At 35.7% G+C, this 23617-nt stretch overlaps 1 protein-coding gene across 1 annotated transcript; it reads right to left on the bottom strand.

Moving 5' to 3' along the window:
- Nucleotides 1-1212: 1212 nt before the first annotated feature.
- Nucleotides 1213-21018, bottom strand: LOC126885402 (uncharacterized protein DDB_G0271670-like). Its single transcript, XM_050651967.1, has 4 exons — nucleotides 20785-21018; nucleotides 1961-2065; nucleotides 1741-1848; nucleotides 1213-1647 (listed from the first exon to the last, which is right to left on the bottom strand). Exons 1-4 carry the CDS (start codon nucleotides 21016-21018, stop codon nucleotides 1213-1215), a joined length of 882 nt encoding a protein of 293 aa, XP_050507924.1.
- Between the last annotated feature and the right edge of the window lie 2599 nt (nucleotides 21019-23617).

Raw genomic sequence — 23617 nt, 5'->3', positions numbered from 1 at the left:
TCAGTTAAAAAAATCATCGATTACGTCATCACGCCGAGATGGATGACTTCACTATTATGATATATGTATATACCAGTATAAAACTTGACCTGTTTCGGTATTTCTCCCCAAAATCGGCCATTCTAGAGAAAATGAATTTATTCCAACCTAAACACTGTATATACTATGCTCAACTTACTTTTCAAACATCATAATAAATGATGCTTCATTAAAAAAATCTCAAATATTTAAATCAAATGACACGATGACGTCTTAAAAAATGTATATTTTGAAAAATTAAATTGTTATCATAATTATAATAAAATGATTAGATGTTGGGTTTCCGTAATTTAAATTTGGCCTGTGGTTGGATCAATTACAAAAAAGCATTACGGCGGTAAATTTGAATTACTCCTCCTATGTAAAAAGGAGGTATTATACATATAACATATTTGTAAATCAACAAAAACGGTTTTAGAAAAATATAAGCTTCTTTGATTTTTCCGAAAGAAGCAAGTTTTCGATCTAAATTGACTCCCCCAATATTTATACTGCGTGATTCTTTCCACAATACAAATCACAATATTTATTCGAAATACCTTAATGCACGCCCTTGTATACAATGCCGATAACTGACCGATACAACTTCTGCGAAGTAAGTACCTTAATCCCACTCTTCGACTGTTATTTTTCAAGAAGCACGTGCCTGATCCCTTGATCACGTGTTTTTATTACTCTTTCTGTTGGGTAGACAGACTGTAAAGACATCGGCTTATTTTAGGTTGAGCCTTCCGGTTGCAATACACCCTCAATAAATTTGTGTCTGAGAAAATCATAAAAATCTTTCATCTTCTAGACTGCAACAGCCTAACAGCATAGCAGGGGTCCTTCCTTTAGCTATTTGGATATACCGACGAAACATATAACCGACAAACCAACACTGTAAATATCATAAAAACCTTTTAATACTCTGAGTCCCTACTTAACGTGGAACCTCTTTGAAAAATATTCCGTTTACAATTTTGTAGGATATAAACAATTTGGGGCACCTTTGTACACCAATTTTCAAAGAATTGTACGAACAACGAAACAAAGCATCCCAAACCCGTGAGAAGTGGATAACGCCATACTCTGCATTATGCGGAAGATCGATATACAGGGTGTAGCGAAAGTGTACAACTTTAAACTGAGTCGGAATTCTCAAATATTTAGACGGAGGACTTTCAGCGTGTTTCAAGTATTCCTCAACTTGCTTATGACATTTTGTTTCCAGGTTGATGTATTTCTCAAACGTTTTCTAGTTTTTTTGATCAGTTCACTATTAGAAGAATGTAATAAGGAATCAGAAGCACATGACTCAGACGATGAAGCAACCTTGTTTTTATTATTATCCAACTGAAACGTGAGATCAAAGTCGCTGAGGTCTGCATCACTTTCGTCTGTATTAATTAGTGATATTTGATAGTTGGGCTTAACCATTGTATGTTGTTTACTAGTACTTGGCTCATTAATTAAAGAAGAGCACGACGAGGAAGAGCTGGAACTACTATATGTCGAATAAAAACTTGAAGATGAGCTTGAAGTCGATGAACTTCTCGACCTAAATCTGTTGGAAATTGTTACTTTTTCGGAAGTTGACTCATGATCAGTAACATTAGCTTCTACGGCCTGAAACAAAAATATTTATGTTTTTACCTATTTCTATAAAAATATGAAAATATAAAACGAAAATTGTATAACTAAATGAATTATAATATTTACATCAGATAGAGTTAGTTTCATTGATTGGCTCCCGTCTTTATTACTCTCCCCAACATTTTCTGCATTTAAACTCAATGCAATGTTCACTTTCTCATGGAGAGTATTTTTCTGAAAAAAAAAATACTTTTATTGTATCTGATTTTGATTAGAGGTAGTTATGGACATTTAAATAATTAAAGGGTAAACATCATAATTAATACCTACGTAATAATATGCTTACCAATAGTTCATCAGTATCATATCTACTTCGTTTTATTGATTGGATTGTATCTGGCTTACTCTCTCCAACATAAGTATGATATTCTTTGTTGTCAGATGTATTTTCCTAGAAAAAAAAAATTAAAAATTGACACACTGCTACATTAACACACACTGCTATAAAAAGTACACTACTGCACTAAGTATAATATCATACTACCCGAAAAAAAGATATCTGTACACCACCTACCGCGTCTTATATGCATTGCAATTTAATTGTTTATATTGCTTAGAAATTGAACTATAATAAGAGTACCAACAGTTTACACTACCTTGTCTACCTTCTTTTAATTTTTGGCTTAATAGTTTTCTTTGTACTGAAAAAATAAAAGAAAGACGCATTCAAAAGAAAGCCTAACAATTATACAAATAGGTTATTCATAGATATACCTATTTACAAAGAAAGCAACATATAGAACTAATTGTAAATCAGGTAAAGACTTATTACTCAATATGAAATAAAAGTTTTACTATTAAAATATCAAAGAATGACCTAATAGGTTTTGAGTCATACATAATAGCAGTAATTTAATCAGAGGCGGGAAGCGCCGCTTCCCTATACCTACTGATATAAGAAAATATATCTATTATTAATTAATACCTATTTAATAACAAAATTTTTCCCTAATCCAAGTGATCTACATATTACCTAGGCACACGCATTGAAAAATATTAAAAATTATTCGCGTACGAACGAAATCAATATGCACACAATTCAACTACATATTCGGTCCACTCCTGACAGAAGCGCATCTCAAAATCGCCGCTTGTCAAGCAGCTGTCCGGTGTAAAAATTGGTCAGGGTTCAATGACTGCAACCCATTAGTCGCGCGAATTTTGGTACTCTGGAAGCGCTCGTCCTAGCGCATCCTAGCGCCTTCCGACTGTTACTGCTGCAGCGGTGGTTAGGTACGTACATGTACATTCGCTTAAAGAATATGTATTTCGATTTAAATTTTTTGCAGATATTTTTCCTTTTACTGATCTTTTATTTGACATTTTACAGATGAAGTCAAATGACATTGCATTTTGTATAAGACAAATTGATGACTTATTAATACGATAATTAAAAAACGAGAGCAGTTTAAAAATATTTGTGATAAAACTGAAAATATGGGGTTTGAACATGAAAGAAAAATAATGAAGATTGATAATGTCGGCAACAGAGAGACCTTTTGATAATATTCTGTAACAAATGAGCTCTAACTTTCAAAATTTTAACGATTTAATATTTGTAGAATTATATATAATCTTAATATTTCTAATTATAATTCATCAAAATTTCCCACAGAGGAATTTATTCACTACGATTAAATAATGAAAATCTTTTGATATCCCAGCTTTGCATTCTCAGTTAAGTGTCGTTTATGAAACAACTGACATTAGCGATAAAAAAATACCCAGAAATCTGGGTATTTCTTTATAACTACTGGTTTAAACAAGTCACTGTGTGAAGTGGTCAAGTTGTGTGAAGTAAATAGTAGGTACTAACTATCCCAGCTACAACTGCATCATTTGAACGAAGTTTTTCATTATTAAAATGCATTAAAAGTTTCAAATTAAGAGTTTAAAAGAAATTCAACAAGCGAAATTTAACCCTATTATCCATTGAAAAAGACTGCATTCAACAATTATCATAAGTTGATAGGAGAATAGACCTCAAGTATAAATAAGTGTCATATTGTTGAAAGTTGTGTGTTATGGAAAATGCCTCGGAATATAATTTTTTTTAAATAGAACTCTTCTTTAGGAAACAAAGCCCGGCGCGAGGACTCAAGGCCCGAGCTAGCAATATAGATCAATGATAGGTCCCTAGTCACTAGAAATAGCGGGAATAGAGTGCCTCAGGTATTGCTCGGGGTAGGATTTAGTGTGTAAGTCCTTGTACCCAGGACGTCTCACATAATCACTTTGCTGATAGAGAGCCCCTATAGCGCATCAGAGTGATATCAGGTGGGAAGTGGCTCGACCCTTGACCCTTAAGAAAATATTTTTATATCCTTATTGAATCGATTCCACTTCCGAAAAAGTCACCGCACGCCACTGAATTTTAATCGTAAGCTGACTCAAAACCGAAATCGGTCACTTTCATATTGTAAGCTATACGAATAATCTTAACTTGTTTTTAGTATTAACACGACTCACTAACGTTTAGGGCACTAGAAGAATAACAATCACACGTCCACCTGCCAACACTCACAACGCATTACTAAATACTAAATTCGTCATTGCTTTACCGACGCCGGCGGCGCGGGCAGAGAGTACAAGAATGAAAGAGACAGCAATACTGATGGTGCCTTGTTTAGCAGTAAAAATCTGTTTCTGAATTTTTAGGCGATGAAGCATATTGTTTTAAGCCGAATGGTGTATTTAGATCAATTTACCTAAATTTTGGATAAGGTCACTTTCATTCTCAGCGTGCGATATTTTAATACTCATTATTCTATTCCCAACGAAGACAAATCCAAACACATAAAAATTATAATAAATATATTTACTAAAAATACCAATCTAATTTTTTCACACTTTATTTGCATTGATACACATGTAACTTGAAAGATTTAGCAACTAACTTCATACAGTCGGTATGCGCGTACTTTATACTGTCGATTTTATAAACATTCGCTCTCAACATTTTTCCCACTGGCACCTAAAGAAGTCTAACATCAATAGTAAATTACATTAAGATACAACAATAAAATAGCTTCACAACAATAATAGAGTTTAGGTCCAGCAGATCCTGTGATTCAGTTTCTTTAATTAGCTTCTTTGTTTTCGCCATATCCAACATTAATTTTATGTACTTCTAAGTATATAATTTTGAGTTCTACATCCACTTGGAGGCCAGAAGTAAAATTAACCCTTAAATGCCCAATCGGGGTCACTATGGGACCCCAGACATACATTTTTGGCTATAATATCTTTATTTGAAACATTTGGCAACCGCGCAATCAGGTATTTGTGTGGACGTGTCTCCTACGTTTTCTGTTAGTATACCACGAACATTCGTGAGGTGCAGTGGTCTGTAAGAGAGATTTAGATAAGTGGGGTCTCGCTGTGACCCCGATTGGGCATTTAGAGGCACCAGAATATTTTTATTATTTTTAACATTTTTCGTCAGTTTACATTGAAAAATGGACCGTAAGAGAATGAAAATGACAATAAGCGACCAAGAACATGAAAAAATTATCCGAAATATAGAAGAAGGGATATCAGACTCTGATTTCGACTATGAGATTACCGACGAATCAGATAGCGAAGAGCAAGATGTTTTTGAGGAAAATGTTTCGGAAACTGAGGACAATTTAGAAGTCAACAGTGACGAGGAATCAGATGCAGAACCTACCGAAGTGGACGATAATATTAGTGAGGTTAGTGGTCCAACATATACATCCAAATCTGGAATGCAGTGGAATAGCCTACCATTCGTGAGATCCAAGAGGCAACAAAAAAATATTATAAATGTACATCCAGGCTTAACAAACTATAGTAAAAATTCCAACACGTTTTTAGACTATTTCAATTTATTTTTGACCGAAGAGATGAAGAATGTCATATGCCTTCATACTAATGAAGAAGCTGTTAGGCGTTATCAAGAGTGGAACGAAAAACATCCGAATAACAAAAAAGAGTGGACGGTACTTACCAACAATGAACTGGATAGCTTTTTAGGAGCACTTATCAAAGCTGGTGCTTTAAGGTGTGGGAAAGAATCGACACGAGAGATATGGTCTACAGACACCTCAATACGCCGGTCATTTTTTACAGCCGCATTAGCTAGGAACCGATTTGAAGAATTATCGAGTTTCTTGAGGTTTGATGACAAAGTGACCAGGGTGGAGCGGAAGGAACAGGATAAGTTAGCGGCGATACGAGTAATTTGGGACATGTTCGTCTCTAACTGTGACAAAGCCTTTGAACCATACGAACATATAACCGTTGACGAACAGTTAGTGAGTTTTAGAGGAAAGTGTCCTTTTAGACAATATATAAAATCAAAACCTTGCCGCTATGGGATAAAAATTTGGGCTGCCGCGGATGTTAAAACATCTTATTTATCAAAACTTCAGGTGTACCTTGGAAAACTACCAGGTGGTACAATAGAGAAAAATCAGGGATTTCGTGTTGTGAAAGATCTGGTGGAACCATATCATGGCAGTTGGAGAGGAATTACAACTGACAACTTTTTTACCAGTGTTCCTCTTGCTCAATATCTTTTATCTAAAAACCTTACTTTACTTGGGACCGTCCGCAAAAATAAACCTGATACACCACCACAACTAAGTTTGACAAAAAGACCTGCGGAGTCGTCAATATTTGCTTTTACTAAAGAATTAGCTATGGTTTCGTACATACCTAAAATACACAGGATGGTACATCTTCTTTCAAGTCAACACGATAGTGATATAATTTGTCAAGACTCTCAAAACAAACCCTTGATGATTTTAGACTATAATAATACCAAGGGTGGTGTTGATAATGCCGACAAACTGATTAGGGAATATTCCTGTAAAAGAAGAACTGCTCGTTGGCCATTCAGGCTCTTTATGAATATTATAGACATATGTGCACTAAATGCCTATATTTTATACATTGAAAAAAATCCTGATTGGAAGAAAAATAATTTTTCACGAAGACGTATTTTCCTGTTACAATTAGGGGCTGAGCTTGCTCGAAACAACATGGAAAAAAGAGCGAAATATATAAAACATAAAGCCTATGTAAAATCTGCTCTAAAAGATTGTGGCATACCAATGGTAAACCCAACTACCGAAGTTGCAACTCAATCCGTCCATTCAGCTAAGAAACGTGCTCGTTGTTACCAGTGTCCGCGAAACTGTGACAGAAAAGTGAATACCGTTTGCTCTTTTTGCAAAAAATTTATATGCCAGGTGCACAGAAAAGAAGAAAAAACTATTGTATGTAAAAATTGCAACTAAAATTTATATGCTTATATTATTATTTAATTTTAATTTTGTTCGAATTGAAAATAATTTGTTTCTAGAAAAGCCGTTAATTTTGTATGAAAAATAAATAAAAATTATTCAAATATGCTTAAAATTATTTTTAACCGTGTTTTCCTTTTAGTCAGTGCTAAATGACGTTACTAAATTGAAAATTTTAGTGGGGTCCCTAGGAGACCCCACATGGGCATTTATGGTTATTTTCATATCACGGGCATTTAAGGGTTAAAGTAATAAGTAATTTTATCTTGTTTAATAATCTATGCAATTTTACTTTTTCTGAATACGCGAAATACATTTAAGATCCCAATGAAGGTTAATTAAAATTTATAATAGTGTTATATTGAATTCCTTGCGGTGTAATTTGTGCTTTAAACTACCGAACCTTAAAGCTGTTATAAATTTTAATATCGCAAGGAAAACTTAGACCAAGTTAGTGCATTTCAACAAGAAATTTATGACCTAAACGGTGATATATATCACCCAGGAGTTAGCTGCACAAGGCATGCATTTATTTTAATTGCAACAGTCGTATCCTTTTTACGAGTAGGTGGATAATGTACTTCTGTAATCATCCAAGAATAAACGTACAGGATGTCCTAAAACTGTATTTACAAAACAAATTTGAAACTTTCTGAATTAGTCCAGGGTAATAAGATTTTCTCCATGACACTTCAACAGCCATGGTACTGTAGCGTTTTTTGACAGGTAATACCTATAAGAACAATTTGTAACTATTTCCTGCGTACGATCTGGCGGCCATTTTTATTTACAAACAGTTTAGTGTCAAAAACGGTGTTTTTCTTTTGTTTTTGTTTATTCAAATCGATGGAAAACAGTGAAGCATGTTTTTTTTAGTACAAACATCTTCAAGAGCATGGAAGAAGCTTTAAAATGGCATATTATAAAGACTGATATAGTCATTCATTGTTAATATAATTGCAAAAATAATGTCGAACGGGTACACTGCCGTGCTAGGCCCAAAGACAGTAACTAACATTTGAAAAAATAGTGGCAAAATCGATTTCAAAATTGAATGCTACAATTTTGGCCCGTTAGGGATTTATGGACTAGCTAATAGATTTAATACATGGATATATGCCCCAGTTTATTAAGGGAACCATTAATTATATTTTAAAACAAAGTTTTATATAAAAAGAGGTAGATACCGCTAAAACGTTTTATCAAAACTTACTATAATACTAAGCCTATTAGCGGTATGTGGTTTACAGTTGTGATTGATATGAAATAAAAAGCTTTTCTGTGTATTAAAGTTTATTAAATTGAAAGAATTAAAGTACTATTAAATGTTATTATTTTGTTGAGCCACGATATGACAACAACAAATTGACAATATTTAGTTGTCGTTATATCTGTTTTCTTTCAAGAGTCAATAAATACATATTTGGTTCATTAATTATAATGTTCCATTTGTGATTCAATATAGACAATTAAATAGACAACCAAACAACATACCTTGTGTCTGGTACATACCGAAAAACCTATTTAGTATTACAATGGTATTACCTCATAATTAACATTTTTTATAAAATCTTTTATAGTGCATCTAATAATTTAGGCGAAACTGTACTTATACTAGGAAAAAACAGAATCCCTTCAGATTGTTATCTGCTGGCGTTTCAAAGAATTCTTGAACTGTGAATGTGATTGTAAACCATACTTTTCACTTTCTATCTTCAGCTATTTATTCTTAGCGACAAAGGTTCGCTATTTATTTACGACATGTTATTATAGAGCTTTAACTTTTTTATGATAGCCGACACCTACCCTAATATTATTATGCATTGTTATATTATTGGGTATTTCACAATATCATATTGGGTATTAAAATACCATTACTTAATGTAATTAGGGCAAATTTTAACATTTTATTAGTTGTATTGTACAAACTAGTTATATGTTAGGATTAAAATATGATCACATTGTCTTTTACCTATTTATAATAGCATTGTATAACTAGACTACTAGATATTGTCTAGTTAAACAATGATAATAGCTTGTATTTAAACAAAAAAAAAATGCAATCAATGGGACTGCTAATCCCATGTACGACCAACAAAGGGTTAATTACAGAAAACTTTAAGTATGAAACAAACCTTGCGCCTGTATAGGCTGAACATAATTTTTTTTCACCTCTTGCATTTATTTTACAATAAATTGTCCTCTTTCTATAATATTGTCTTCAGTGGTTTCACCTCGTGTTTCACAAATCTTACTCGACTCTACTTGATTTTCTAAAAAACAAAATATTTTAAGTCTCTCCTTCTAAAAATGCTTGTGGACAGCGTGTGGATATATTATTAAGTCTTTAAAACCTAAAAAAAAGGAATATTTTTAAATGTGAAAATCTCTTACTGCCTAATTCAAGATATAAATCATCCACATGGAGCAGTCATATTGTTTAGGACAATATAGTTGGTTAATCCTTGAAACACTATAAACAAAAATGAAAATACATTTCAATAGATATAATAATCTCGAAAAGTTCTCATCATCCTCTCTAATTATTTCTTTTACTAACACAACTGTTTTAACTAACACAATAATTTAACCTTGTAAAGTTAGGCCGAATTTACTTCGTAATACTAAGGCGATTTGGCGGTTTCTAAATGTAGGCGTAGCATTCTTTAAAGTAGAATAGCAGTAAGTGCAATATGCTAAGGTATATGGACGGCAACTGTAGCAGATACCGTCAAAACGCCATAGTATTTAACATTTACCGCCAAATGGCTTAGTATTTTAACTGAATAGTGTAGATACCGCTAACAAAATTGCAATTTTATTTAAAATATAATGCTTTTACAACTCCAAAGACTTTATAAATATATACTAAATATCCTATTCTACCTAAAAATACAAAAATCTAATTTTCGATAAAAAATCAGTTACCGCCTTTGGGCTTAGCACGGCAGTACAGCTTTGACATTTTTGTCAAATGAGGATTATTTGGTGCTTAATATGTGACATAACTTTCAAAGCGATTCATTCAATTGTTTAAATTTTATTCAAATTGTTTATCCCAGAGAGCTTTTTTTGTAATACCATGTCAGGAAAAAATGATGTTACAACTATTCTACGGGTGTCAAATGAAAGAGCATGAGCTAAGCTTTCAAATTTTTTAAAAAATAATAATAAAAAATGCATTTATTAGTAATAAATAATTATGCAAAAGTATCGTCAATTTTTTCTTATAAACTTTTTATTTTTTTATATAATATACTAACAATAATTACTTAATAATAATATACAAAATATTACTTGGTATGTGTGCACCTGACACACCTTTAAAAATATTTTTTTGAAAAAAGGTATTCAGTTTATAAGGAAAAATTGACGATACTTTTGCATAATTATTTAATACCTACTAACAAATGCATTTTTTATTCACTTTTTTGAAACCAGTATGAAAGTTTAGCTCATGCTCCTTTATTTGACACCTGTAGAATGGTTTTAAAATCATTTGTTTCTGACTTGTTATTTCAAAAAAAGCTTCCTGGGATAAACAATTTGAATAAAATTTAAACAATTGAATGAATCGATTCGAAATTTTTGTCAAATATTAAGCACCTAAGAGCCCTCATTTGACAAAAGTTTAAAGCTGTACACTAATTTTTACAATGCTTATTGCGACATTAATTTTTTTGCAATTTCGATTTTTTTTTTCGCAGTTATATTAACAATAAATAAGTGTAGCTTTCTCCATGCTCTCGAAGATGTTTGTATTAAATAAACCATAAGTTTCACTGTTTTCCGTTGATTTCAAAAAATGAAATAAGGCCGTTTTTTGACACTAAATTGTTTTAATAAAAATGGCCGCCAGATCCTAGGCAGGAAATAGTTACAATTTGTTTTCATAGGTCGAAAAAACGCTTCACTATCCTGGCTGTTGAAGTGCCACGAACAGGGTATATTATCGCCTTATTACCCTAGCCTAGATCTTGTGCATATAAATCGAATGACCTTATTCTAAATCCTTCCTCCTATTACTCGTTTAGTCTAAATATATTTAGATAGGCGTTTGTTATTACTAAATATCATTCACACTTATTTAGCAAAGTTATTTATTTAGGAAAGCAACCAAAAGACTTTACAGCCAATTATTCAGTAACTCCCTCTCAAGGTGGAATGAAAAAAAATGTATTAGGAGCAATGAATGAAAAGAGCAGTTTTCTACAGTCTCTACCGTATACATGAACTTTCAAACAAGAGATCGACCCGGTTCTACCAGAATCTACCGAAGATCTACCAGATATGAATAAGAATTCTCAGCGTAATATCTTAGGCCTCCTAATTGGACACTGTCGCCTCAAGGAGTACACGAACAAAATCAGACTGACAGAAAATGCAAATTGCAGATTTTGTCAGGCTGATAACGAGACGGTGGAACACTTTCTGTGCAACATATAATAGGGCTTAATACATTTGAGCATGATCAACTTGAGCTCTACGAATTTGTAGAAATGTCACCTAAGGCCTAATAGACTTTGATAAAAATGCGGGGCTGAACGCACAACTTAAACCTAGGAATGAGCCACAATAGAGTCATTAGGTCTAGTGAAAAGGTGGTTAAGCTCCACTCAACTTGAACCTAACCTAACCTACCGTTTATACCTACAGCAATCACGTTAAGACTCAAATAATCAAGGATATGAACATAGAAATGCAGGACCTATCCAGATTGTAGAAATGGCAACTTTGTAAAGAGATACATATTTTTCCACTTTTATTGAGACGAAGACAATATTAAAATAGTTGTTGTTAACTGTAACTGAATGACAACTGTTCAAAAACTAAATTACTTCTGATATATGAACTGTCAAATTCCTGTATTTATCTACATTTACTGATTTTAACTATTTAGAATGGGAAATAAGCCACAATATTATTAAAAAATGATTTTTATTAACGTTTCGACGCCCATTTACTGACATCCAGACCCTTCCAGACATTTCTGTATTTTTCATTAGTTCATTAGAGGGGGCAATGAAATAGCCCAGCAAACAGACCGACGTGTTAATTACGTGAATTTCTGGTACATTTGTCACCAATATACGTAAATTGCTTACGTGAATTTCACGTGAAAATTTGGTTGGAATGTCACATTGAAAATACGTCTTTAAATTACGTGAATAACTCGTCTTCAATAGACGTGTTATTCACCTTAAATACCAATAAAATGTTTCGGGAAATTCACGTTGCAAATACGTGTTGATCAACATATCTTTCGGTTCACGTAAATAATTCGACCTTAATTAACTTACTAATCATGTAATTATTATCCTCATATGACATAAATAAAACAAGCCTATAAAGTATTAACAATGTATTTATTTAGTAGAATTTAGAGACTTTAAAACATTTGTCTTGTATAATTATTATACAAGATAATGAACCAAAAATGCTACCGACCTAAAGACGCATTAAAAAATTTGCCAACACAAAACACAACACAGGTCACTTTTTATTTTGACGACACTTCAACCCTCGAGCAGTGAGGTAAACGTTAATACGAAAGGCATTATTATAAATAAACCCGCCTAAAATAAAACGAGGGAAATAAAGCTCTTCACGTTTCACTTTCACTTTTTGTTGTGAGGAGAAATGTGAGAAGCTGATATTAGAGAATTAGAGGTTATGCTCATCGATTATAAAAATCGATTATTTTTAAATTACAGTTAAACTATTCTACTTACTTTAAATTAGTAGAGGAAAGGATGCAAATATGGGCTACCCATTTTATTTTTCTTTGTAAAAAAAGAATAAAAATTCTATTTTATTTCCAAAGGTATGCAAGCATACCTACATTTAGTTACTTATAACCTGCCCAAAGTGCAAATTGATTAAAAAATATACAACTGTTTTAAATGTATAAATAATGAAAAATTGTACTTTTGCGCCGTTTGAATAATGATCCTAAATATGGGCTACCCCGAAAAATGTGTCTTAAATTTGTGTGAAATGAGATAAATGCGTGACAAATATATTTTAATATCTAAAATACAAAAAATACATTAAATAACTCATAGGCTAAAACTATTTGCAAAAGTCACACACATATTCCTCTTTTTCGGCCCCAGCGCACTGGTTATGTGCCCACAAATGGAACAGAGAAGCACTTGACCATATTTCACCAAGATTATCCTCTGAAAAAAGTACTTCGCAAAACATACACGTTACGTCAGCTGCGTCTTGTGGAGGCTGTGTGGAAGGAAACTCATTGTAATCGCTTTCATCATCTGCAGGCACATATTCCTCCTCATCCTCGCTACTAGAAACCGATTTCTTTTTTTGGTTCTTTGTGACTTTGGTAAGCTGCTTACGTTTTCCTTTTTTTATTTCTTTTCCTTTTCTTTTTTCTTTGCCTTTTCCTACTTCGTTTTGCCTACATTGCTACATTGTTCTAAATATGGGCCACTAGCCCATAATTAAAACAGAGGCGTAGCCCATATTGTAAACACGCTTGCTTTGCACAACAAAAGAAGTTATGTCTAAAAGCAGACAATTTGAAGAAAACTCATTAGCATATATTAAAGACTAATAATAGAGCTTCAACGTGACACAGACTTTTTTTGAAATTCGTGTTTATTTTTAAATACTGGAATTTATCAACTTACCCGAAAAAGTTTTGACACTCGCACCAACCGACAAACAATTATTATAAACTGGGAAATATCTACCACAGTGGTGCCATCGCTACGGTGATAGTTTAACTTCGTCAAATACCATTTGAAATAGTCGAAATGTAGAGATCTGCAACGAATAGCTGTGAAACCCACCTAGCCCATATTACAAGACCAGCTCATATTTACAGCCTTTCCTCTATTACATATTTTCTTTTTGTTTTTAAATTTCTTCTGCTATTACCTAATTGGTCTTACTAAAAATCTATTTCAATACCAGAATAATATAAAAAAATAATCCTATCGAAACGTATCTATTATTCGATAAATCGATTAATTTAGTTTTCGAACCAACTATGTTAATCACGTATCGTGGTCACGTGATAGTATTTAAAGGAGGAGAAAGGCTTGGTAGTACGTCATCACCGCGCGCGATTTGAAAATTAGACTCGACATCATTTTAGCTGTGATATTTTTAAAGAAAAAAAAAATAGCAAAAATAGCTTCAAATCAAGGTTGGATTGAAATAGTTATGCTAAATGATTTTAAAAGCGAAATCATAAACTTTTTGTTTAAATATTGTAATATTTACATTACTTTACGTGGAATACATCTAATTTTTCGACGTCCATAAAATACAGGGAGTAAAATTCAAGCGATACGTATTTAACCAACACCGTTGTAAAATTTTGTTTTCAAAAATATTTCTCAAAATTTAACCAAAGGAAGTTATTTCTGTTTCGTGATTATTACGTGAAATAAACGTACCTTTGCGATGTAACCGACATTCACACCTATGATAAAAAACATGTACAATATTCGTCATTATGATTTTATATTATTCTAATGTCAAACATGTATAAAGGAATCAAAAATATATTGGTGAATGATTTGGCACTGAAATACGTTTTTTTCCCGTCATAAATCTCCGAGTTACGTATTCGTTGAAATTTGCCGTAAATTTAACGTAATTATCACGTAACTGGGCTCAAACCTGTTTGCTGGGAGCTATTTCATAAATAAACGGTAAAATGTATATATACTTACGTAATAGAAAATAGATATTATAGAGGACGTCAATAAGTTATATTTCATTAATGAAATATCATGACGTCACTTTTACTTTTCCTCCCTAGAGAGGAAGAGTACAACTTTGCTCCCTACAATCAGGTCCGGAAAAGTATGCTTTCGGTAGAGGTAGGTGCAAATAAAAATTTTCTCGTCACTCGCGTACGCAGGTTTTTTTCGGTATGGGCTGTTACTTTATTTTTCTTTATGTCCTTTCAGAACGTTGGTTACTATCATAGCTATCTTAATTTTATTCACTGCCACCTTAAATCAACCACGAAGTGCTCTTTCGTTCTGGACTGTGTTTGCCTTCTATTTTCACTTGCATAATATTTTGTAGCAACCTATATTTGAAACTTCTCATTGCATGTTAAAAATACTCCACTTTTCTCTTCTTGATGCCTTCTATAATCTCAGTAGTCTTGCTGAGACGTTCTAGTATTGTGGAGTTTCGAATCTTCTTCACCCAAGATACTTTTAAAATTCTTCTCTAGAACCACATTTCAAAAGCCTCAAGGCGATTTAGGTAAGTACATCGATTTTATTCACAGTCCAAGACTCGACACCATACAGTAAGACCGAGAACACGTACTTTGGAGAAGGAATTCTGTTTTATGTTTCATTCCGTTATTCAGTTGTCAACAGGACACAAAACTTACTATTTATTTTCAATCGTAATTATCTCTTTCTTAAAAAAAAGGCGACACCAGGCGAAGTCTCAAGGAGGGGGCAATTGACCCCATTTACCCCCCTTGGATCCGCGCCTGCTTGGGTTTACTTTTAGCTGAAAATTGAATGCGGTATATTAGACAGTATATTTTCCGCAGATTTGTGTACGGATCTTCCCAGTTTCGCGTAAGTTTCGGACAAAGCCCTTTCTTACATTTGGTATTATATAACCATACTGCATCACATCTTTGGAAAGTTGTTTCGGTAGAATGAATGTAGAGCCTGTCTGCGACTTTATTATTTTGAAACTTACAATAATTGAGAAAATTCGTAGATTTTTTCAGTTTCCAGTTTTTCTTTAAGATTTTAGATGTAAATAAAAGATGAAGGGTCTTGGATGCAGGGAGGAAATCTTCCAAAATAAGATCTTAAAAAAGCTACATTCACGATGGAGAATAGCCGGTCGCTTGATGTTTTGAAATTCTATAGGCTAGCCTGAGTTGAGGAATTAAAGTATCTCAATTCTTTTTCATTATCAGCGACAAACATTAAAAGACATGAAAAAACAACTCAATTATGTATTTCAATCATTCGGTCCGATTGCAGATGGAGAGGCGCAGTGCTAGTTTTCTTAATACCTAAGATGTTTACTGAATCTTGCCATAATTCTTATTCAAAATGTAGTTCTTAATTAGAATGTAACGCAAAGAACTCCATGTCTGGATACGACGTGTGTTATGAATGCTTCTGCTACTGTAGTCGCTTCTTGATCAAGAAGCGATGCAATTTTAAATCATATTACTAAAAATAATCCATTGCGACCGTTGTGTATTTGGTTCTCCTCTCTATAATCGAAAGTCCACTGCAAGTGGAAAGAAAGACCAAAAATATCCACTTCAAGCGATTCAAAAGGCTGTCTTAAAAAATATTGTGCTATTTTACCATGACTTTTTGCTCTAGCAAGTATTCTTTTGACTCCAAGGCTACTATGAAGTTAATGTAATACACTTTTAATGTATTACTTTGGCAGCACCAATTATTAAACTTACATACTCCACTGGAACTTTCCTACTTGCGGTATAATAGACCGCTGAAAAGAACAGAGAATCCCATTAAGTCTAGCAGCCTTTATAGTTAAACTGAAGTTGGTTATTTTTTTTTTTTTTTTTGGAGGTGGGAATCTCCTTAAGACCGTCTGGGAAGGTGTCCCAGGTGTGTCGGATTCAGCCCGTCCTATCTCTATCTTGCCGGGCCGCCTACCGACTAAACCCACCTCCTCTTTCTCCAGCCGGCGGGTCCGGAACCGCTCTTAGCGAGCATATCTGACCCGTCGACCTTACTCATAGCTCCCCTCCGGCACTCCCAGCATGTATCCCACGGATTAGCCGGCCGCCTGGCCGCCCCCGCCCCCGCGCGCCTAACCAGACTGGTCGCCGCGCACGGGGTAGTGGGGCAGCCAGGACGCCACCCAAACCAAGATGGAACCAACCAAAGAATGCCAGTTGACAGCTACGAGCAACTCCAATCATTCATGCTTTCATCTATGCACGCCTTCTCATCCACCCATTCAGTCACTCACTCTGATATTAAGATGGGACAGTCTGTGTAGGTCGGATGTAAAAGGTCCTTCCCCACTGACTGCCCCACAACTATACGAACAAATATAACATAAGAAAAAGAAACAAGAATAAAAGAGCTGAGGGAGAAAAAGAGAAAATAAAAGAAAGAGAAACAGAGAATAGAAGGAAAAGATAGAGAACATGAACAGGAAAAAGTAGAAAGTGAAAATAAAAGAACGGTAAGAGTTAAAAATAAAATTAAATAAATTAATTAATAAAATCCGATAAAATAATAATAATAAACAGATAAAATCAGCTAAAAAGTAAAATATATAAAATTAAATAGGCAGTCAGCGTGGTTAGGGTGTGTAGGGTCCTCCCCGCTGACTACCAACCACAACACAAACGATTTTATTTGTAAATAAATAATATGATATGTAATATGGGTCATCTCGCCTGTAGTCGTCTCTCTTTTTCTTCTTTGTGCTTCATGGTTTTTGTGACAAAAGCAATGAACAAGTCGAAGTCCCTCTTGCTTCCGATAATTCTATCCATGAGCTCTTGTGGCTCACCTAGAGGAGACCCCAGATCCAGCTGCAGCTCAGTTCTCCCCGCACGATATGCAGGGCACACGAATACGACATGCCGCGCGTCATCTACCACCCCACACTCAGGACATAGATCATCCACCGTTTTCTTTATACGGAAGGTGTAATTCCTGAACGATCCATGTCCCGTCAAGAACTGTGTGAAGTAGTAGTTGACGCGACGATGTCGGCACTCGTACCACTTCACTACATCCGGAATCAGACATCTCGTCCAGGCAGCCTTTCCGACTTCAGTTGCCCATTCCCTCTGCCACATCTCCAAGCTCCTCTTTCTTTCTTGTGTCCCTGAACCAATTGCCCCGTTGCCCCTCTGATGCATTCGGACCCTTTCTCTGGCCACGATGTGCACCGGCACAGACCCAGCCACCACTTGTAAGGCAATGGTTGAAACGGTTCTGTACGCGCTGCACACCCTGATCAGAGGTTTCCTGTGTGCTCTAAGAAGCATGTCTCTGTATTTGGCCATCTCTAGAACCTCGTGCCACACTGGGGCCCCGTATAGTAAGATGGACATGATTGATTGTAACATTACTACTCGTTTTTGTGATCCAGGACCCCCTATATTTGGCATTAATTTGTTTAGTGTGGAGGTCCTTTCTTCCGCCTTCCGACATGCCTCTTCTATGTGTGGTCCGAATTTCATTTTGTCATCAAAAGTTATTCCTAAGTATTTAACTGTTTTCTGGGGTCTTATTACAGAGTCTTTGTACTGGAATAATATATTTTCTCTATATCTCGGTCCCCTCAAGATTATCGCTTCCGTTTTCTCTACTGCTAGTTTTAGATCATTTTCTTCTATCCATTCCGCGGTTCTTTTTATTGCTCGGTTTACTTTTTCTATTATGCCCCAATCATTTTCGACTAGTAAGGCCAGGTCGTCCGCGTATGCAATCGCCCTTACTCCTCTCTCCGTGTTTACTTCTAGTACCCCGTTATATAATATATTCCACAGTGAGGGTCCCAGGACTGACCCCTGGGGTACACCCGCGGTCATTTTCAACTTCTTTTTCTTGGACATACATACGGTTCTTTCAGATAGGTAGTCCTTTATTATGTTGGACACATACTCCGGAGCCCCACTCTCGACTATTCTGTCTATAATGAGGCCCCAGTTTGCCGAGTTGAAAGCGTTTTTAATGTCCAATAGAACAAGGACCACCCACTTTTTTTTTTCTTACTCTAGTCGTGTCCCTTATCCAGGCCGCGGCATCGACTGCCGATCGGCCTTTTCTAAATCCATATTGCTGGTTTGATAGCACTCTCTCATCTTCCAACACGCCTTCCAGCCTCTTCTTGATAAGCGCCTCATAGAACTTACCAAGGCAGTCTAGGAGGCATATTGGCCGATAAGAGGATGCCGAATCGGGGGGTTTCCCAGGTTTTAGGAGCAGAACTAGGTTCGCTTCCTTTAGGTCTTTGGGAAACTCTTGTTTCTGCAGTAGGTCGTTGCATATTCTTCTGATCAAACCTGGTTTCTCCGTTGCTACTATCTTGATTGCCTCTGGTGGCAGCCCGTCAGGGCCGGGAGCTTTCCCTGTCTTCATCTCTTGACCAGCGGTTTTTATTTCCTCTTCTGTAAACTCCTCCACCATATTTGGAAATATTTTTATAAAATTCTGGATGTCTTTGGTTGGAAAGAGGAGTTCAGCCGATTCCATCCGCTGGTCCTCATCCAATTTATATGGGGCGATTATTTTTAGGGCCTTCATGGTTATCTTGTAGGCATCGCCCCATACATCTTCGTCCAACGCTTTTATAAGGGCCTGCCACTTTTCCTTTTTTTCCTGTTTTATTTTTTTATTTAATTCTTTCTTTAATTCCTTGTATATTTCTTTGAGCTCGAGGCTGCCCTGGCTTCTCGTATAATTCCTGCGAGCTCTGAGGCATCTCTCCCGTAGACCTTCAATCTCATCCGTCCACCAATAGGGGGATTTTTTATCATTCTTTTTCTTCACGGTGGCCAACTTTGCTGCATCTTTTAGTGCTCTTTTTAGTTGGCCAAGGTCAGAAATCTCTTCCTCGTTGATCTTTCTGACCTCCGATAGGTACGTGGTTTTGTTAAAATAGATGTCAGTGTGTCCTATCGACCGTCTTATTCCCCCCTTCACCTTAATTTCGTACCTAATGTATCGGTGGTGGGTAAGCAGCTGGTCGTCGAGGACATCCCACTCGTGTATTCTGCGGGATAGCCCTTCACTTGCTAATGTTACATCGATGTGTGTCTGGCTGGCCCCTCTCACAAAAGTTGGTTTGTTGTTGTTCAGAACTTGGAGGCCAGCCTGGGCTATCCATTCATTCCAGAGTTTCCCCTTTTTATCATTTATGGGGGAACCCCACAACCTTGACTTCGCGTTGATGTCCCCGGCAACGATCACGTCTTTTTCGTTTGTAGCGGCACTCATTATTTCGTCTACTATGCTTTGGTATCTCTGCATAGGGATGTTCGGAGATACGTAGCATGCCAGAAGGCTGAAGTCCCTCAGTTTAATGAGGATATGATTTCCGCCCCTGACAATACCTCGCACTCCTAGATCCCTATTTCTAATGAGCACCGCCACATTTTTTCCGTTGTCTTGTACCCATCCACCTTCCGAGGTTATCTTTTTGTTCGGTTCGGGGACGATGAGCAGGTCAGATTCTAGCATGCAGGCTTTTGCGTTGACAAGGTCATGTGCTCTTCGAGCCCTGCCCACATTCACCTGCAATATCCGTATACCAGGTTGATCCTTGAGGTCCGTTTGGTTCAGTTCCCGAGAGTCGCCCCTACATCGGATTCTCCATTTTTAATAAATTTAAAATTATTAAAATTTGATATAAATAAAATGAATAAATAGATAAAAAAGTATAAATAAAATTGACTAATAAATAAATATAAATAAATAAAAATATAGATAAAATAGTTAATAATATAAATAAATAAATAAATAAAATATATACCCTAGGTGGGCTGTATATGGGCCCACCTTTGTTTTCCAAAAAATCTGTTGTTTCTTTATTATTCGTTTTCTAAGGGGGGTTCTCCCTCTCCTCTCCTTCCGTAAACTAGGGCTCTGTAGGTTGGACAGGCCATCCTGTCCATCCTGTGCCCCTCCTCCTTGCACACTAAACAAAAGGCTTTGTTTGTGCAATTTATTGCCGTGTGTCCATTTTTCAGGCAGTTGTAACAAGCTGCTCTACTTTCTTCTTTGCAGTCATATGTATTATGACCGAACTTAAGACACTTGTAGCACCGTATCGGGTTGTGCCTCTCCATGACTGTGCATATCACCCAACCTACCTTTATCGAGCCGTACTTCCTCAACTCCTCTGCTTTGGAGGGTCGTACGGTTATTGTGGCTACTTGCTCCCCATATTTATTTGTTCTAAGGAATCTTACATCAACTTCCTCCTCTGGGATGCCCGTGTAGCTTCTTATGGATTTTTTTAGGCTTTTTTCACTAACCCCCGGATCTAAACGCGTTATCGTGAAATACGTTTCTTTTCTACGTATTGCGGTGTCCATACCAGTCATTTTTTGATCCAACTCCGTTCTTAATTTTTGTGCTGCCCCCTCCCCTTTAGTTTTACTAGTAAATCTCCTCCGTTTGTTTTCTTTAATTTCTCTACCTGTAGGCCCATTTTCCCTATATCAATTTTTTCTCTCATCTCCGTTAAGACTTCAGTGTACTTCCTCCCTGCCATCTTTATTAGGAGGGCTTCCTCTTGCTCTCCTTTCCTCTCTACACCTATTTCCTTACCTCTTCTAATTATTTCCCAGGAAATATCCTCGCTTTGTCCTGCGTACTCGAGTGCTTTTCTTACTGTTTCTTTGTTCAGATCGTTTCCAATTACCACTCGTACGACCGTTGGGATTTCGCTTACACGTTTCACTGCTTTTATTGCCTTCTCTGCCATGTCGTATAGGCTTCCTCCCCTCTCTTTCCCTATCCTGGCCACAAAGGTGTACCAGGTTGTCTTTTTGTTATCTCTTTTCTTGGAGGTTTCTAAGTGCTCTATTTCTCCTTCTTCACCTTTTTCTAACATATCTGCTAGGTCCTCCCCTGTCTCCTTTAAAATGTTTTCGACCCCTTTATCTTTAGCGTTTTGTTGGATTATTATGAAGTTGGTTATTTACTGCCAAATAGCTCTTAATTGATTTTAAAGTCCTTCTCGTATAACTTTTAAGCAATTATTTTTCTTTTGACTCTTTATAAGGTTTTCCAGGAAAGCCTGAGCATTATCTTCTTCGCGTTTAGCTGTGGTCATCAGTAAAATTACTTCTTCGGTTGCATTTTATTTTTCTTCAAGTTAACACTGGATTTAAACATACATAATTCATTCAAAGCATATTTCAATTCATAAATATAATGTTTCACTTAAGACATTCTGCAAAATTTACACCTGTTCTTTAAACCTTTCTCTTTATTTTTTACTTATTACTAGTTGCTCCTTCACATAAGTCGTAACAATATAGTAGATAAAATAAAAGATAAATTTTAAATGAGCGCCAACTATGTCACGATAAATACAAAAAATTAACCACAAAAAGCAAAAGTTGAGCTGATATAAGGGCGCTCGCAAACACAGCCACTTGTGGTCGCCACGTGTGGCTGCTACACGCTGCTGACTGAGGTTTGTATGTATTTTAAATGAACTCGGCGCACACACTGCGTTCCCGGTAGTCTTCGAGCAACAAGCTATGGCGGTGGCCGGTTCTCGCTACTTGAAGTCGGTGGCGACCACAAGTGGCTAGGTCTGCGAGCGCCTTAAATGTTACAGAGATTGTCGCCAGACTGAGATAATATTATGCTCTCAGGCAAAGTGATAAAAGTTAATAAGATCGTAAGATCAGAAAGTTATGACTAATTTGTATCGGAAAATAAATTATTAGAAGAAAGGGAAGTGTGTTCCCAAAATCTACCTTTGTATAAGTATAGGTTATTTAGTCTTTTCTAGATGGGATCTGTTATATAGTGGTCGTATTTTAGTCAATTCACTCTTTGTACATCTTTCATTTAGTTAAGCGTGATACGTGATCCTCATTCTCAAAGTCTTAAGCCCTTCACTATCAAGAGTTATACAAAATACGGTTAACTGTTTCAGGTTTATTTCAAGTCTATAAGTTTTCATAAAACAGACTCATGATATGGAAGTATGTCTTATTAGATTCTGAGCTGATTCCTCCTTTTTTTTTGATGTATTTCAGCACAATTTGCACATTGTTGAAATTTGTTGATTTTATAGAACTCTAGTTAACCCATTCACCGCAGGTGACTCGAAGACATCGTTCGCTGGAGGCTGACGATATACTAACGTGCCCGTGCCGATGGCGTCGAAAGACGTCATCCGCCCCTGACATTAGGACCGAATGACGTCTTTCGACGTAACCCGCATCGAATGGATTAATTTTTGTTAACTAGGTACTTCTTTTGGACAAGTGATAAAACAAATTTTGGAATATACATTTTTCTCTTGTAAAGAGCTATTGCGGACACCCTTTATATGTATGCCGTTGTTACAACTGAGTTTAAGATTATTTGAATGTGATCGTAATAAAATTGTTAACGTAATTGTTTGTCTGGTAATTTTTGTCGGAAGTTGAAACCGTATCCGATATGAGTGGGTATACAAGGTTGAAAAACTAATATCCTAGAATAAAAATTGTCTGAGATTAGTGCAGTCACTGAAGGTGGATATGAGCTATTACCTCCGATTTCGTTGAACCTCCATCGATTTGGATGAAAATTGGTAAGTGGTTAGAGGATATCTCAAGGAACAAAGGTGCCAACTTCAGCTTTTACCCTGGGAGTGGATGCTACCCCTTCTCGGGGGTGAAAATTATCTTATTAAAAATAACCCCATAATTCGATAGAGGGACTAACTCTAAGCAAAATTTGTTATATAAAGTTATTGAAATCAATCATAACTTTTTGAATTATTAAAGATTAAAAATTTTAATTAAAAAAATTTTAATTGTCGGTCTTGACGGTCCAGTTAGCTGGGGCTCAGTCGATCGACAAGTTTAGTGGATTTGCGATTTGCGGTCGCTGGTTCGAGCCTCAGCTAGGTCATGAAATTTATAAAAGGCCAACGCCGTAGTATAAAACTCAATAGAGTCTACGGCTTGGTCT

Source organism: Diabrotica virgifera, chromosome 5 (genome assembly GCF_917563875.1).
Source record: "Diabrotica virgifera virgifera chromosome 5, PGI_DIABVI_V3a".
Classification (NCBI taxonomy): domain Eukaryota; kingdom Metazoa; phylum Arthropoda; class Insecta; order Coleoptera; family Chrysomelidae; genus Diabrotica; species Diabrotica virgifera.
The sequence above is the reverse complement of the archived record's forward strand: the minus strand, read 5'-3'. Positions and strand labels throughout refer to the sequence as shown.

Excerpts from the sequence above, each read along its gene's own strand:
- LOC126885402 (XM_050651967.1), bottom strand. The coding sequence starts at position 21,018 with ATGACTGGTATGGACACCGCAATACGTAGAAAAGAAACGTATTTCACG. Across the intron at positions 1,849-1,960 it reads ATGATACTGATGAACTATTG|AAAAATACTCTCCATGAGAA; the intron begins GTAAGCATATTA and ends TTTTTTTTTCAG. Across the intron at positions 1,648-1,740 it reads TGAAACTAACTCTATCTGAT|GCCGTAGAAGCTAATGTTAC; the intron begins GTAAATATTATA and ends TTTTTGTTTCAG.